Here is a 14336-nt window from a genome sequence, read left to right on the forward strand (position 1 = left end):
CAGGTGGTTTACTTTTCCTTTGGATACACGCTGTAAAATGAATGTGAAGCCAGGCTCAGAACAGCCTAGGGAATTAGTATCTTTTATCTCCAGAAATACAAGGTATGCATGGATTTATATCCTTCACGTGCTAGACCCAAAGTTGTATTAGGAAGCGTCATGGTCCCATCCCAACCTTGCTGAGGCCTTGGGTTAAAATTTCACAGAGAATTAAGAGCCTTGACAGTCAGCTCCTTAAGCCTTGGGACTTCTGCTGAAGTCCCAAGGCTTAAGGCCTCTCATTCCTGTGCTGTTAACCCCCAGGAAGTGTGCTGCTCCAAGACAGGACTGTGTTACTTCCTCATCTGAATGTACCTCTCACTACCTATAGTGAAGCTTCATCTGAGAAGGTTGTTGACTTGAAACTTGCTGACTTAAAACCTGGCTGGGAAAGAGGAAATGCACATTGTTGAATGCTTACTTGGTTTCAGACACTATGCTGGTCATTTTATGGATGGCCATCTCATTTTGCCTTTACGACAGCAAAAACACCCATTTATAAAAAACCAGGGCTTCCCTGGTGGCGCAGTGGTTGAGAGTCCTCCTGCCGATGCAGGGGACGCGGGTTCGTGCTCCGGTCTGGGAGGATCCCACATGCCGCGGAGCGGCTGGGCCCATGAGCCATGGCCGCTGAGCCTACGCGTCCAGAGCCTGTGCTCCGCAACGGGAGGGGCCACAACAGTGAGAGGCCCACGTACGGCAAAAAACAAAAACAAAAAACCCAGTTAAATCAACTGTCCAAAGACAAATCACTAACAAGTATCATAAATGAGACATGAACCCAGGTTTATCTGATTCTTTATAAATTAGGCTCAGATCAACTTCATTTGCCAGAGTATCACAACGTAATAGTGGTCTATACAGCGGAGGTCTGTTCTTGCTATTCTATTACAGAAGTCTGGAGTCAGGCAGTCCAAAGCTAGTAGGGTGGCTCTACAAGGTTGTTAGGGATTCGGGCACCTTCCACTCCCTACAGTGTGGACCTCATCTTTCTGAAGCAAGATGGCTGCTGGAGCTCCATCCATCACATTAATATACCAAGAAGCAAGGCTGGAGGAAGAGAAAAACAGCATGACTTCCCTCAAAAAGATTTTCCCAGAACTTCCACATATTTTTGCTTCTCTCTCCTTGGCTAGAACTTTGTCACATGGCTACACCTAGCTCCAGCTGCAAGGGAGGCTGGGAACTGGGATATTTTAGCTGAACAGTAGTCTGACCAATGAAAAATCGAGGTCTTGTTTCTGAGCATGAAGCGAAAAGTGTGTTTGGGAAGAGACCAGCACAGTCTGCAAACGTCATATATTTTCTTTCTCTTTGGTTAGTGAAACATCTTTTAATGGTACTTCGAGGTTCATGTGTGTGAAGCTCTGACTCAAGGTAGAGGACATTTCAGAAGCCAGAATATAAGTAAAGAGATCCTGAAAAATGATACAAATATAATTTTTCTATTATAGATAGTTGACAGTTCTGGTTGCTGTGGTAAATTTTTCTTTCCAGGATTTAAACCCACTGTCACTCCTTTTAAAAATTACCCGGAAAGACCTCTATTCTCTTATTTTCTTAATGCTGGGCTTGACACAGGTCTACACAGGTTCTGTCATAATACTTGTAGCATTGCTCGAAAACTCCCTAGCTATTGAAATTGCAGGGATATCACCAGGTCTGCCAGAATGAGGGGGGTGAAACCCCAAAAGAAGGAGATCCAGTCAGCTCTTGAGTACTGGGTGATTGACAAGGTGGAACAGGGGAGCTCCAGAGCTGAAGCTGGCAGGGAGTGTCCACTCTTCCTTGCGGTGAGAACAGGACTCATCCCGTGCTCAGTTGTGGGAATGAGAGAGGGGTCGGTCAGACACATTCTCAGCAACACGTCTTTCAACTTGCGGGCAAACTTCTTTCCACACTGCACGTCCCAACCTTTGTAGTTAGCTTCTGCTGAGTACTTGTCAGTGACACTAAGGAACAAGTGTATACTGCACCTGGTTTTTAAAGTTTTACCTTCTATCAGAATTGCTGGTGGACAGGGAAAGAAGATGCAGCAGGGACAGGTAATAACCGTTTACAGTTTTTATGCTACAGCCTTCACCTGCAGAAAACACTGTGACAACTCTTTTTTTTTTTTTAATACAAAAGCCTCTGTCTCTTTAAAAAAAAAAAAGTATTAAACAGGAAAGTATCCCAGAAGAGTTTGAAACCACCCAAAGGCCACCACCAAAAAGTTAGAATGCCAACTTTCCAGTTTATTTTTCTGTTACATACTCATTATTTTCATAATCAGAGGCAAACATTTTAAGTAAAGTTTTCATCCACAGGAAAAAAACCCCTGAAAATCACTGTCACATACAACACTGCATAGTGAGGAAGGGGCATGGTGACCTTGGTTCTGGTGCTAGGCTCTCCATGGGACCTGGAGTGAGCAGGTCAATCTCTGGGTTTCATTCCTCACTCGCAGATGTGGAAGTGGGAGATGCCACATGCCGAGGGCCTTTCCTCCACTCAGACATCTGTGGTTATGACACTTGACACCATCTGCAAAACTTGGGGGCATCACAGAGCTGGCGTCTAGTCTAGATGGTTCTTAGTTTGGAGTTCATACATGGAATCCGGGGTGTGTCATCATCTTAATTAGGCGGAACAAATGCATAGGCACCAAGTTTATACTCTTCTCTAGGAGAAAGGCCCAACACATTCATGAGATTCTTAAGGAATCTTCAAGTTAAGAACAACTGAGGGGCTTCCCTGGTGGCGCAGTGGTTAAGAATCTGCCTGCCAATGCAGGGGACACGGGTTTGAGCCCTGGTCCGGGAAGATCCCACATGCCGTGGAGCAACTAAGCCCGTGATTCACAACTACTGAGCCTGTGCTCTAGAGCCCACGAGCCACAACTACTGAGCCCGTGAGCCACAACGACTGAAGCCTGCGTGCCTAGAGCCCGAGCTCCACAACAAGAGAAGCCACCACAGTGAGAAGCCCACGCACCGCAACGAAGAGTAGCCCCCACTCGCCACAACTAGAGAAAGCCCGCGCGCAGCAACGAAGACCCAACACAGCCAAAAATAAATATAATTAATTAATGTAAAAAACAAAAAGAAAAACTGATCAATTCATATTTGATAGATAGGCATCTTCCATCCAGGGATGAAAAGGGACTTGCCCCACAAGCACATCTGATGGATCCTTTGGCAATCCGGAGTGCTGGTGTTATCATCTCTTGGCCCAGGGCTGTCGTCCATAGGATGTGACCCAGCCTGGACCCCTCTGCCCTGTACTCTGATGGAAATAACCACTCTGTGTGTCTCCCCATCTGGCCCAGTTCATGAGGTCAGTATGGAGTATATAGTCTCCTCTGTCCTCTTTTCCCCTGAATTCTCCCCCACCCCCTGCAGGCAGCCCTTGCCCCCAGAAGTAGGATGGGAGATGCATGAGAGAGGAAGCAAGTCTAGGCTGTCATAGTTGGGGTCCTTGTTTCTGCTCCTATATATCTTAAAGAACATGTCCGCTCTCCATGTATTTCATCCTCCCCGTCAGAGGTCAGGTGGTGGGTCTTCTCCCAAGACCAGACATAATAGCATAGCAGACCACAGTGTCTGTTGCTAAAGGAACGTTCTCAGATTGACAGTTCAGAGGCAGAAGGGGCAACCCAGCTATGTAAGGGAGTGAATTTGTGTCCCTCTCCCCACGCTGGGAGCAAAACTGCCTCCAAAAAATTATACAATGGGAACACTGTGGTATTTGTGCTGAGAATTCATCACAGAAACCCTGTATCTGAAACCCAAAGTGACCTTTTCTGAGCGGCCCTAGCCCTACATGAGAAGGCAAATACCACCAGATTGCCTGACATTTCCTTTTTTAAATTTCAAGCGTTCCTGATTTATCGGCTGGTGATCTGTTGGTTTGCAGCCCCGATGCAGTTAAGTGAAGTCCCAGTCACTGCTGTGATAGTCTCACAAACAACCGCTTTGAAACCCTAGCCCCTGCCCTATGTCTCCTTCTCGCCTACTCACCCTCCCCCAAGCCTCCCAGCCTCCACGCAGTGTAGAGGGGCAGGTTGCAGAAAAGAGCATCTTTCTAAACCTGAAATTAAAATCTTCAAAGTGGGGTTGTGTGCCGCTGCACTGTGTACATCTTGAAAAATCAAATTTATTTACTCCTTACTTTACATCCTTTTGGCAGAAGCTATACAGAAACCCTATAAAGAGGGAGGGTTTGCTCTGATTGGCATCACTCACCCAAGTGTCATGTGGAATTCAGCTCAGGGATGATCTGAGCTCCACCTGGGATTGACAGTGAAGACAGCGAAGTAGTGACTCAGAGGGCAAGGAAGGCTGGAAGGTGCTGCTTCAGGAGCCGTGGTTGAACAGATATTAAGGATGGTCGCAGCCATCCACCTGCAAAGCCACAGCGGGCACATGTGTGGTAGGCATGTGTGCATCCCAGGCTCCATGTGCAGAACCTGAAAGCTGAGCGGGTTGAGATCCTGGAAGTGCGTGATACGCTTGTTAATCTGCTGAAGAACGTTCTTTCTTGCTCCGCTTCCCCTGAGAGAGTTGGCTGGGGAAAGGTATAGCGATGGATTCTTGGTTTCTCTCACCATAGCATAATTTATCAGAGTTCCGGTTCTGTTTCTGAGAGGCCTGCTTGCACAGAAGCATCATCTGGTCAATCTAGTCTGTCTGGGGAACAATGAGGAAGGAGGAGCTGGCAAGAAAATTAATGCATCAACTTGAGGAGGAGAACATCGGAAACAATGAGCTCTCCCATTTTTTTTTCTTAATTCTCAGCCCTTTGGTCCGTCTGGACATGCGGCAGTATGGGTGATTGAATTGAAAAAAATTGAATTGCCCCATTCAACTCGCATATTTTCCCAAAGGTAAAAGCTTATTTGGTCCTGGGATTTCCTTGCTTCTTGAGAATCAGGCAGTCCACACCAGCTCTTAATCTCATCCTTGCTGAGTAACTCGGAGAAAGCCCTTAGAATGAGCAGCTTTCCTCTCTGTTTTTATTAGACAATCCAAAATTAGGTCCTACTGCCCACACATAATAGTGTTCTCCCTGTTACATTGAGGGTGACCAGATAATCCAGCTTGCCTGTGACACACCTGATTTGTCCATTGTCCCCTGAGATTAATATCACCCAAGGTGTCCCATTGTAGATGATACCTATTTTTATGCGATCACACTAATTACAGGAAATGAAGGGAAGGAAATGAGTTTCTGCCAAAGGGTCTAACCTTGTGCTCCTTTCTTCCCGTCACTGCAGCTTCACTTGGCAGCCCTGGCATCACTCAAGGGAGATATAGTGGAGCTTAATAAACGTCTGCAGCAAACGGAGCGGGAACGGGACCTTCTGGAAAAGAAATTGGCCAAGGCACAGGTAAGGGGTCTGGAAAGGTTTTTTTTGCTTTTATTTTTTAAGATGAAACATATAGAAATCTCCACAAAACAAATGACGGTTTGATGAGCAGACCTCCTCATGACCACTGTCCAGGTCAAGAATTAGAACCTGACAGTCATCCCAGAAGTTCCTCCTTATGTCCCATCCCAATCCCACTTTTCCTCCCCACATGGCTTTTATAGTCATATTTTCTGTTTCTTTACGGTTTATCGCTGGAGTTTGTATGTCCCTAGACAGTGGAGTTTTGTCTTGCCTGTTTAAAAATTACGTGTTTCCTTTGAATCTCTTAATCCACAGGTTTTCCCTCCGTTCTTGATTGGCTTTATACTTAGTCTTTTAAAAGCTGGCCATTTGACCTGTGGAGTTTCCCACAGTCCAGATGTTGCTGATTGTTCACCCATGGTGCAGTTTGGCATGTTCCTCTGTCCCCTGTATTCTCTGCAGAATGGCCCTGGATCCAGAGGACCAGTCAGATTCATGGCCAGTCCCTCTGGCAAGACTGTGGAGGGTATTTGTTTTTCCACTGGGAAGCACATAATATCTGGTTGTCTTACCTTCTGAGATGTTAGCAGCTATCTTTTTTTTTTTTTTTTTTTGCGGTACGCGGGCCTCTCACTGCTGCGGCCTCTCCCGCTGCGGAGCACAGGCTCCGGACGCGCAGGCCCAGCGGCCATGGCTCACAGGCCCAGCCGCTGCGCGGCATGTGGGATCCTCCCAGACCGGGGCACGAACCCGTATCCTCTGCATCGGCAGGCGGACTCTCAACCACTGCGCCACCAGGGAAGCCCGTTAGCAGCTGTCTTGATACTCAATGCCCAAGTTCACTGATTCATCAAGACTTTACAAAATCATGATATTTTAGTTCTACCATTTCTTTCTCAGTTATTAATTGAAGCGCTTTTATAGAGACATTTCCCATCATCTATGATTTATTGAAACAATGGTATAGTTCACAGAGGAAAAGCAGAATCATTGCTTAATTCTTTTGATTTATTTAACATTTTTCAAGATGAATTATTTATGATCCTCTGAAAGTGCCCTGTTACTTTTTAAAATATTATGAACTTAGGGATTTAAACATATTTGGGTTTCAGTCCTTTGTAATTATTTTCCTTGTAGAAACTCAAAGTATACTATTTTTGGCCAGTAAGAACCTCTTCAAGTTGGCTCCTGAGTCTTTTGACAGGAGCCTAGTGCTTACTCCGGGCTCATCTAGTACATTTCTCACTCCAAAACTGGAATTAAGCATTCTCCATGTAGCCTTGGTTTTTCTCTGTAGAAAATAGTGTTTCAAGACTGCAATCTGGGTGCTAAGGGTGCTTATTGCTTCTAGTTTGGTCATTATTTTTAGGCCTCTTTTATAAACATAGCCAGGAAATTCTTTATGTACTTATTTATTTATCCACATATGTATGTATTTATACATTTTAAAATAAAATACCTTAGAAGCTCATAATAATTTCTCCAATTTAAATTCAGACTACAGGATTCCTTTACTTAGCTTCTGTATTTTATTTGTATATCCTTTCTTTCACACTAAAAATCTTGGTTCTGAAGTTTACAGAGGATGATTGGATAAGAATATTCCATAATTACTCATTTGCTTCATTCCGTATTGTATACAGTCAGTCTCAAAATAATAACATTAATACTATCATAACAAATAGTTACTGAGAAGAATTTTTTAAAGTTTTTTTTTCATTATGCTTTCCTCATTCCCCAAGTTTTTTGCAACTGTACTATATCCACACTGCCTGACCCTATGGCCATTACATCTTAGCCTTTCTCCTTTTAGTCCTCATTTAGTCTTCTACAAGTAAATTATATATTTCATGTTTACCATGGTCTTTATGTCAATGTCCCTCTGTTTGTTTGTTTAATGCCAGAAGCTATTTTCTAGTAGATTTCCTCAGGGAGGACTCATGGGAATAATCTTCACCAACTTTCTGCTTGTTAATAACAATGTGTCTCTGCCCTTCTTACTTGAAAGGCATTCTTGCTGGGTATAAAACCCTTGACTCATCTTTTCTTTACTTGAATATGTTTCTTTATTCTTTTGGCATAGAGTGTTTGTTGCTCTCAAAGTCTGTTAATAATACAACTTTCTCTCTCTCTCTCTCTCTTTCTTTCTTCCTCCCTTCTTTACTTCCTTCCAGTAATTTTACTAGAGTAACTCTTAATCATTCTGGTTTGATATTCTCATGTTTGCTCTGTTTTCTTTTGATTATATTTTGTAATCTTTTTTTTAATTTGAGAAGTTTTTTCTAATTATAGTGTTTAATATTAGTTTTGTTCCCTTGCCTTTTCTTTTTCTTCAAGGATGCTTATTATTTATATCTTAGATCTTCTTTGCCTGTCTTCAGTATCTGTTACTATCTCAAATCCTTTATATCTCTCCCTGTTTACCTTGTTTTTCCTGTTCTCCATCTTCTGTTTTTCTTAGGCCTTATATGTTGTGTTTATCCCCTCCTGTGTGCCTTCTGGCTTAGTCATATATTTCTGCATTTTTATTTCATTTCTTTTGTGTGTGTGTGTTCTGTTACCTTCTTTGAGTTTTTCTAATTTTGAATTATGTTCTTCCATGTTTTATGTCATTTCATCTTTTTAAAGTCTTTTAGCTTATTTTGAAATAGTAGTCTACTGTTTGGGACTTTTTGTGGGGAGAGAGGTTCTCTATTTTGTGGCATGCTTTCATGGTTTATAGGGATGTTATTCTCCCCTTTTTTTCGTTCTTCTTTCTTGTAACTTTATGTGGGATTTGCCCTCAATACTGTTCTGTTTTTCATTTTTATGTGAAAAATAGTTTCTTTGAACCTTTAGGAGGCAGAGCTGAACATGGCCTTTTTAAGTTCATAGAGCTTCCTTGTATTCACGAATATGGCAACCTGCTTTCCGACATTTCCTGGCTCTGTTCCCCTCACCTGCTTCTATCTCGATCTGTTCTTTCCCTTGTCTCTGTTACCCCATCCTGTTCAATTTTGATCCTACTCCCAGCAGTTTCTCCTCCTGGCAGAGAGTCCTAGGGCCAGTCTTGAAAGTTCATAGGGATAGCTGCCTTAGCCCCTTCAGATCTTACTGTGGGCCCCTTGCTCACTCACTGTCGGCTCAGGCAAAACCCCTCCCAGTTGGCCCTCCTCACTTTCCTGTGTATACTTACTGGCTGTTCTGAGGTTTTCCAGTTGTCGGGTCCCTCAGTCTTGTTTCTTCCCTCTGCTTCTGCCCACACAGACACCATTTAGGTCATGTGGATGCTGTTGGTTTGTCCCTACCTGCTTCTGTTTTGTTGTTCAGGAGGATACCTTATCTCTAAGCATTTGCTTTTGATGTGTATGTTCTCTATATTTGTGTGGGAATTCAGAGAGATTAAAAGAACGAGGCTGCCCCAGTCATCGGTCTAGAATGACCTATGGCAGGTTTTGAAAACTCATGTTTCATAATCTTAGACTGTTCAAGTAGAAAGGAAAGACCCTTTGTACTTGAGATCATCTACTTCCACATTTGACAGGCAACCCAGAGAGGTTAACTTGCTTACCCAAGGTCAAATGAGCAGCCAGCCCCAGAGCCAAGACAAGGCTACCAGTGTTCTTTCCTCATACAGGATGTTACAGAGACAGAAATTTTCAATTTTTACTTGGATGAAAACTTTACATTTTCCTTCTGATTATAAAAGTAACAAAAATGTGATAGAAAAAACTGGAAAGGCAGCATTATAATATTTATACTGGACTCTGGTGAATTAAAACTTTTTTAAATGCTTTGTTGTTGTTTCTTAAGGTGTTTTTTGAGAAAGTAGTTATTTTTTCATTAAAGAAAAATTAGAATGGTGTTAAGCTGGTGTAAAGCCAGCCATTGTTAATAGTCCTGATTGGTGAGAATGTTTCTTTTAGGAAAAAGAAATTGTGAGTGCTTTTAACTGGAAGCTGGCATGTACCCCAGTCTTGGATTTTAAAAGATGACCAGGAAGGTTTTTGTTAAAATTTAAGTCTCAAAGACAGAGCAGCTTGTGCAGAGGATGATAAGAGGAGAATGGGAAACTTTTTGTCTGCTATGTCAGGGATTGATTCAGCTCCCTTTTGACTTAACTTATGGTCAAGATAATCTCATGTCATAGTTTTGTTGGCTGGTTTTACCCCTGATGGTTACATCACAGTACCATTAGTTGACTCTCTTGCTTGTATACTTACAGTAAATATACTTAAAAATTACTCTTCCTTTCACTGGAAATGTCTTCCCAGTTCAGATACTGGGACCCAGGAAAGAACATGAAAAAAAAGGTTAGTCTTGCGAGGCTTATACCTTTTATAAAGATGAGATTTATGCAAGGAAGTGTCTGTGCCGTGCTTTCTCTGTTACATGCCTTGGTAAGTGATTCGTGTTTGAGGCTTTACCAGATGGTGGAAGAGCAAGTTTGTGTATAAATGTATAGTCTGTGGCTTTAGTAAGTTTTACCAGCTCTCTAAATATTACAGAGCTATGATTAAGATGTAAAATATAAATGGTGCTTTTGTTCATCAGAAATAATCAAAGAGAGCTTCATAATCTGTTGAGTAATTATTAATGGTGTTACTAGAGCTAGTTGAATAAAAGAAGGCTCATTATACATGGGCAAAAGTCGGTGGAGTTTTAATAGTGATGCGAAGGGAAGAGCTAAGTAAAGGACCCCCAATACCACTGTGATAGGGAAGGCAAAGTGCTTCTGTATTTGTATCCTACTGCTGTGTAACAAATTGCCCCAAACTTACTGGCTTAAAACAACACACATTTATTATCTCCTGTGCATCAGGATCCCAGGCATGGCTTAACTAGGTCCTCTGCAAGTTTGCCTCAAGGTGTGGGCAGAGCTGCACGCTCGTCTGGACACGCAACAGGGAAAGAGTTCACCTCCAGGCTCACTCACGTCAGTAGCAGAATTTCTCTGTGGTTGTCTCACTCACGTCATTAGCAGAATTTCTCTGTGCTTGTAGAATTCATGGCAGCTTGCTTCCTCAAAGCCAGCAATGGAGAGAAAGATTCTAGAATAAATCTTCTGGCAAGACAGTCTTATATAATGTAATGCAATTATGGGAGAGACATCCCATCACCTTTGCCACATTGTGTTAGTTAAAGGCAGTCACACGTCCCACCCAGATTCAGTGAGATGGTAATCACACCAAGGAGACACAGGGATCATATGGTCAACTTGGAGTCTGTCCATCACAGCTTCCTGGGGGATCTGATGAAGAGTGCCACTATTAGCCTACAACAGTGATGATCGCCACACTTCTTTAGCTCTGTTTTGTGCCAGGCAGTATAGCAAGCATTCCTCATGCTTTATCTCACTGAGTTCTCATAATGACCTGTGATGAGAAAACCTTAACATTCCCATCTACAAATGAAGAAATTGTGAGGTTTAGGGAATTTGAATATATTGCCTGAGATGATGGAGCTAGAAAGCACCTAAAGTCAGGGTATGAATCTAGGTTTCGTGGGAATCCATAGCTGTACTAGTCCCGTATTGTTTTTTAAGCTGCCCGGGCTGCCCTGGGGATCTCCAAGAGGGTGGGGAATAGGGCACAGGTTAATTTGGTTTAAGTATCTACCCTCCCAAATCAAACAGATGCTCAGACCCGCGCATGCGATTTGCACCAACACTAAACACCTTCTGGGGGAACAACCTGGTGGGAAAGTGGCGAAGGTTATATACGGTACTGATTTGATGCTTTCAGCATATTTTCTTTGCGTTTAATACCAACAATTATTTTCAGTTACTGCATTTTTAAAAAGTACTACAGAAGGAGATATATCAGAACAAGCTTCTGAGCCCCTTTGAAATTGGTCAGTAGTGATACAGTACACCTTCTATTTCTAAGCTCTCTATCTTTAGATAGCAAGTGTTCTGAATTTTCTACAGCTTGACTTTTAGGAAGAAGACAAATATAGTTTTCATTAAATGTAACGGAGAGAGTGTTTTCTTTAATCTTTCTCTTGTATGAGATACTTACAGAGGTAGTATGGATGCCTTCTCTTTGCCAGGATCTCCCTCCCGCCATTCCTTCCTTATTTGTTTATACTCTTCGGTACAGTGCTCTAGCTGTTTTGTTTTGTCAATGACGTTTCCATTTGTGCTGAGCCTCTTTGTTTAGTTGGCTTGGTTCCCCACCCTACCCCTCAGGAGAACCTGGGCAAGGACTTTGAATGAGGGTAGAAATATCCTGGGTGGTATTACTTGTGATCCATCCCGTGTGACCCTGAGAAAGTAGCGGTAACTTCTTAGCGTATTTTATTTTTTTATTTTTTTTTTTTCTTAGCGTATTTTAAAAGGGAGTGGTGCCGACCCTCTTCCCACGATGGTTGAGAGGGTTAACGAATGAATGATGGCATTGCATTTTTCAAGAATGGAGTTTATAATACCCTTAGGTTTGACAGCTGAGACTAATGTGATGATTAAAGATCAGTGGCCTCTGTGGAATAAGATAAAACCCAGTGAAGAACATTAACAAAGCCATAAAGCTTCTTAGCATCACCGCATTACACAGGGTTTTTCCAACAAGGGCTCAAGTTCTCAGGCCAGTCTGTCTCAAGGCTGACTCACAGCTTTATCCCTGGATTGCACCAATTGCAGAGATGAGCCTAAAGGGTTTTATTCTTAGTGGTTGTAATGATGATATTGCTTGCTTTTATTGAACATTTTTGCATATAGACAGTTTCACTCCTTTATGTGGCTTGAGACAAGTATTTATATAGATTTTAAATTTGCTTCATCATCATGATAGGAGAGTGGAAACCTATAGAAAAGGCTCAGGGTATGTATTAAGCTCCAGATGAAATTCAGGAAAAGCAAAATTCCATCCTATCTAATCCCAATCTTTTTTTTTTTTTTCTTTGCCTTTCAAACCGAAAGTCTGTAGTTGCAGGAGAAATCCAGCTTCCTAATGATAGTGACCTCCAGAAATTCATGGCAGGCAAGATGCTGCAAGCCCAGGCTTTCTGGCTTTGCTGTACTGTAGGATCAGTCAAAAATGCAGTATAGGTTGGAGGACCCTGGGTAAAATTCTCTGTAATAATAGAAGAAAAAAAAGCAGTAGCATGTTGTTTAAGACCATTTCTTATTTTGCTCAGCTGAAATTATGTGAGATGTTTCTATACAGTAAGGAGGCGAAAGTAATCCCTCATCTGCAAGTTTTGCTAGAAGAAGCGGCCACTGCTTTCTGTTCAGAAAGTTGTTGCTGAGTAATTGACTTTGGTAGCTAAAGCTGGCTTGATGGGAGCTGGAGGGACTTAGAATTCCCTGCTTTATACCCCCTTATGTCTACTTTTCTATTTCGGTGCTCCCAGGGGGTTGGGGAGAGAGCTATTGGGGTTTCCTAACTCTCCTCTGGTATTGTAAGGCATAATGTTCATGTTTCCTGGAGTTCACCAGAGGTGGTTCAGGGTAAGAGACCAAGGGGGGATCACTCTGCTGCCACTTGAGGTCTTTAGGTAAATGGTAAGGAGGAGTTAAGCCCACAGCTCGGGGAGCTGGAAGGGAGTAGAGGCGAGAAGGCTGTGGCTACAACAGCCTCAGCCCCTTGATGGCATACACAGGACTCGGAGGGCTTTGCAGAGCATTCTGTTCGCTATCTGGGTTTTAATAAATAGTCCCTGTGCATTTGCTCTGTTTTCATCTATAAAGTGGTTGTATCATCAGGATATGCAATGATAACAAATAACCCCAAATGTTCAGTGGCTTAAATTATCAAAGGTTTATTTTTTGGCTTCTTGCTGGGAGCTCACTGGGACTGGCAGGAAACTCTGCGGCATTGTCCTCACCCAGCCTCCCAAGCTGATAGCCTCTACCATCTGGAGTGTTGCCCAGGGGAAGAGAATATGGGAAAGCCTGCAGAAGCACTTAAAGGCTTCTAGGCAAAAATGGTGTATATTCACTCATATCTTGCTGGACAAGCAAGTCACATGGCCTTATTCAGCTTCATGGGGGAGGAGGAATATTCCTCCACGTGCATGGATGGAGGTGAACCAGAGTCTTGGTAAACGCCCCTGCAGGCTGCCACCAGGGTGCTCATGCTTATGAGATGTGCATCCCTTATGGTGGTCCTGGCGGTGCCCCACATACATAAGAAAATACTGGAGAAAAATGAACACCATTTGAAAAAGGATCTTGTTAATGGATTATGAAAAAGTGGATGTCTTTTTATCATTCTTTAAAATTTTCTATAATGTACTTAAAGTTGTAACTTAAAATTGAAAAATTTGTGCAAAAGTTAAGTGGTAATAGGAGTAATACTCCTTTTCCTGTTTGGTTGTCATTGTTATATTACCTTCTTAAATGAGGCTTTACTGGAATACCTGCCCATAAGTGACTCTCATATGGAGGTGCAGTATACAGCTTGACCTAGCCTGTGTCCTTGTGAAACAGAATACCAGAAATCACATAGCCTCCTGGGTTAAAAAACGCTCTCGGAAACTCAGGTTAGTGAGAGGCATGGGCAGTGTGATACTTGAACTGGGCCTCATTTTAACAGGCCAGTCCTCCTTGTGTGGGAGGCCGCCAGGGCCGGAAGGCACTGATTGCTCACAGAATATGGCTTTGTCTGTCCTGGGTGCTCCCCACTCATCTGCCACTTTTAACACACTGATGTGCCCCATTCCTGGGCTTGGTCTTGTGCAATTTAATGGGAGCTGTTTAACAAGAGTGTTTTTTTTGAGTTCTTTAGGCTCCTGCAGGTGATGGCTTGTTTCGTCCTGCACTGTTGCCCTTGTGGGAATTGACGCACTTCTCCCGGCACCACAGCTTGGAAAAGCTCAAGGGATTTCTTCGTTCAGCTTGGAGAGCAACGCTTCCGCTCAGCTTTGGCTGGGCGCGATGAGTGTGCATGGAATGGGTGAAGCGTGTTTAATGAGATACCTCAAGGGGATTTGGGTTTGTAAC

The 14336-nt window shown here is 42.9% G+C and overlaps 1 protein-coding gene across 6 annotated transcripts in view; it reads left to right on the top strand.

The window, feature by feature from the left end:
* The window catches only part of MCC (MCC regulator of WNT signaling pathway), a 462283-nt gene that overhangs the window by 345872 nt on the left and 102075 nt on the right, over positions 1–14336 (top strand). For all 6 annotated transcript variants that reach the window (XR_003792574.1, XM_029215919.1, XM_029215921.1 and 3 more), the window contains one exon: positions 5297–5410. Coding sequence is in view for 5 of the 6 variants with exons in the window: in XM_029215919.1 (XP_029071752.1) it covers positions 5297–5410 (114 nt within the window). In the remaining variant the exon portion in view is untranslated. The remainder of the gene's footprint in view (positions 1–5296; positions 5411–14336) is intronic.

Source organism: Monodon monoceros, unplaced genomic scaffold (genome assembly GCF_005190385.1).
Source record: "Monodon monoceros isolate NGI ecotype Baffin Bay Population unplaced genomic scaffold, NGI_Narwhal_1 Super_Scaffold_12, whole genome shotgun sequence".
NCBI lineage: Eukaryota > Metazoa > Chordata > Mammalia > Artiodactyla > Monodontidae > Monodon > Monodon monoceros.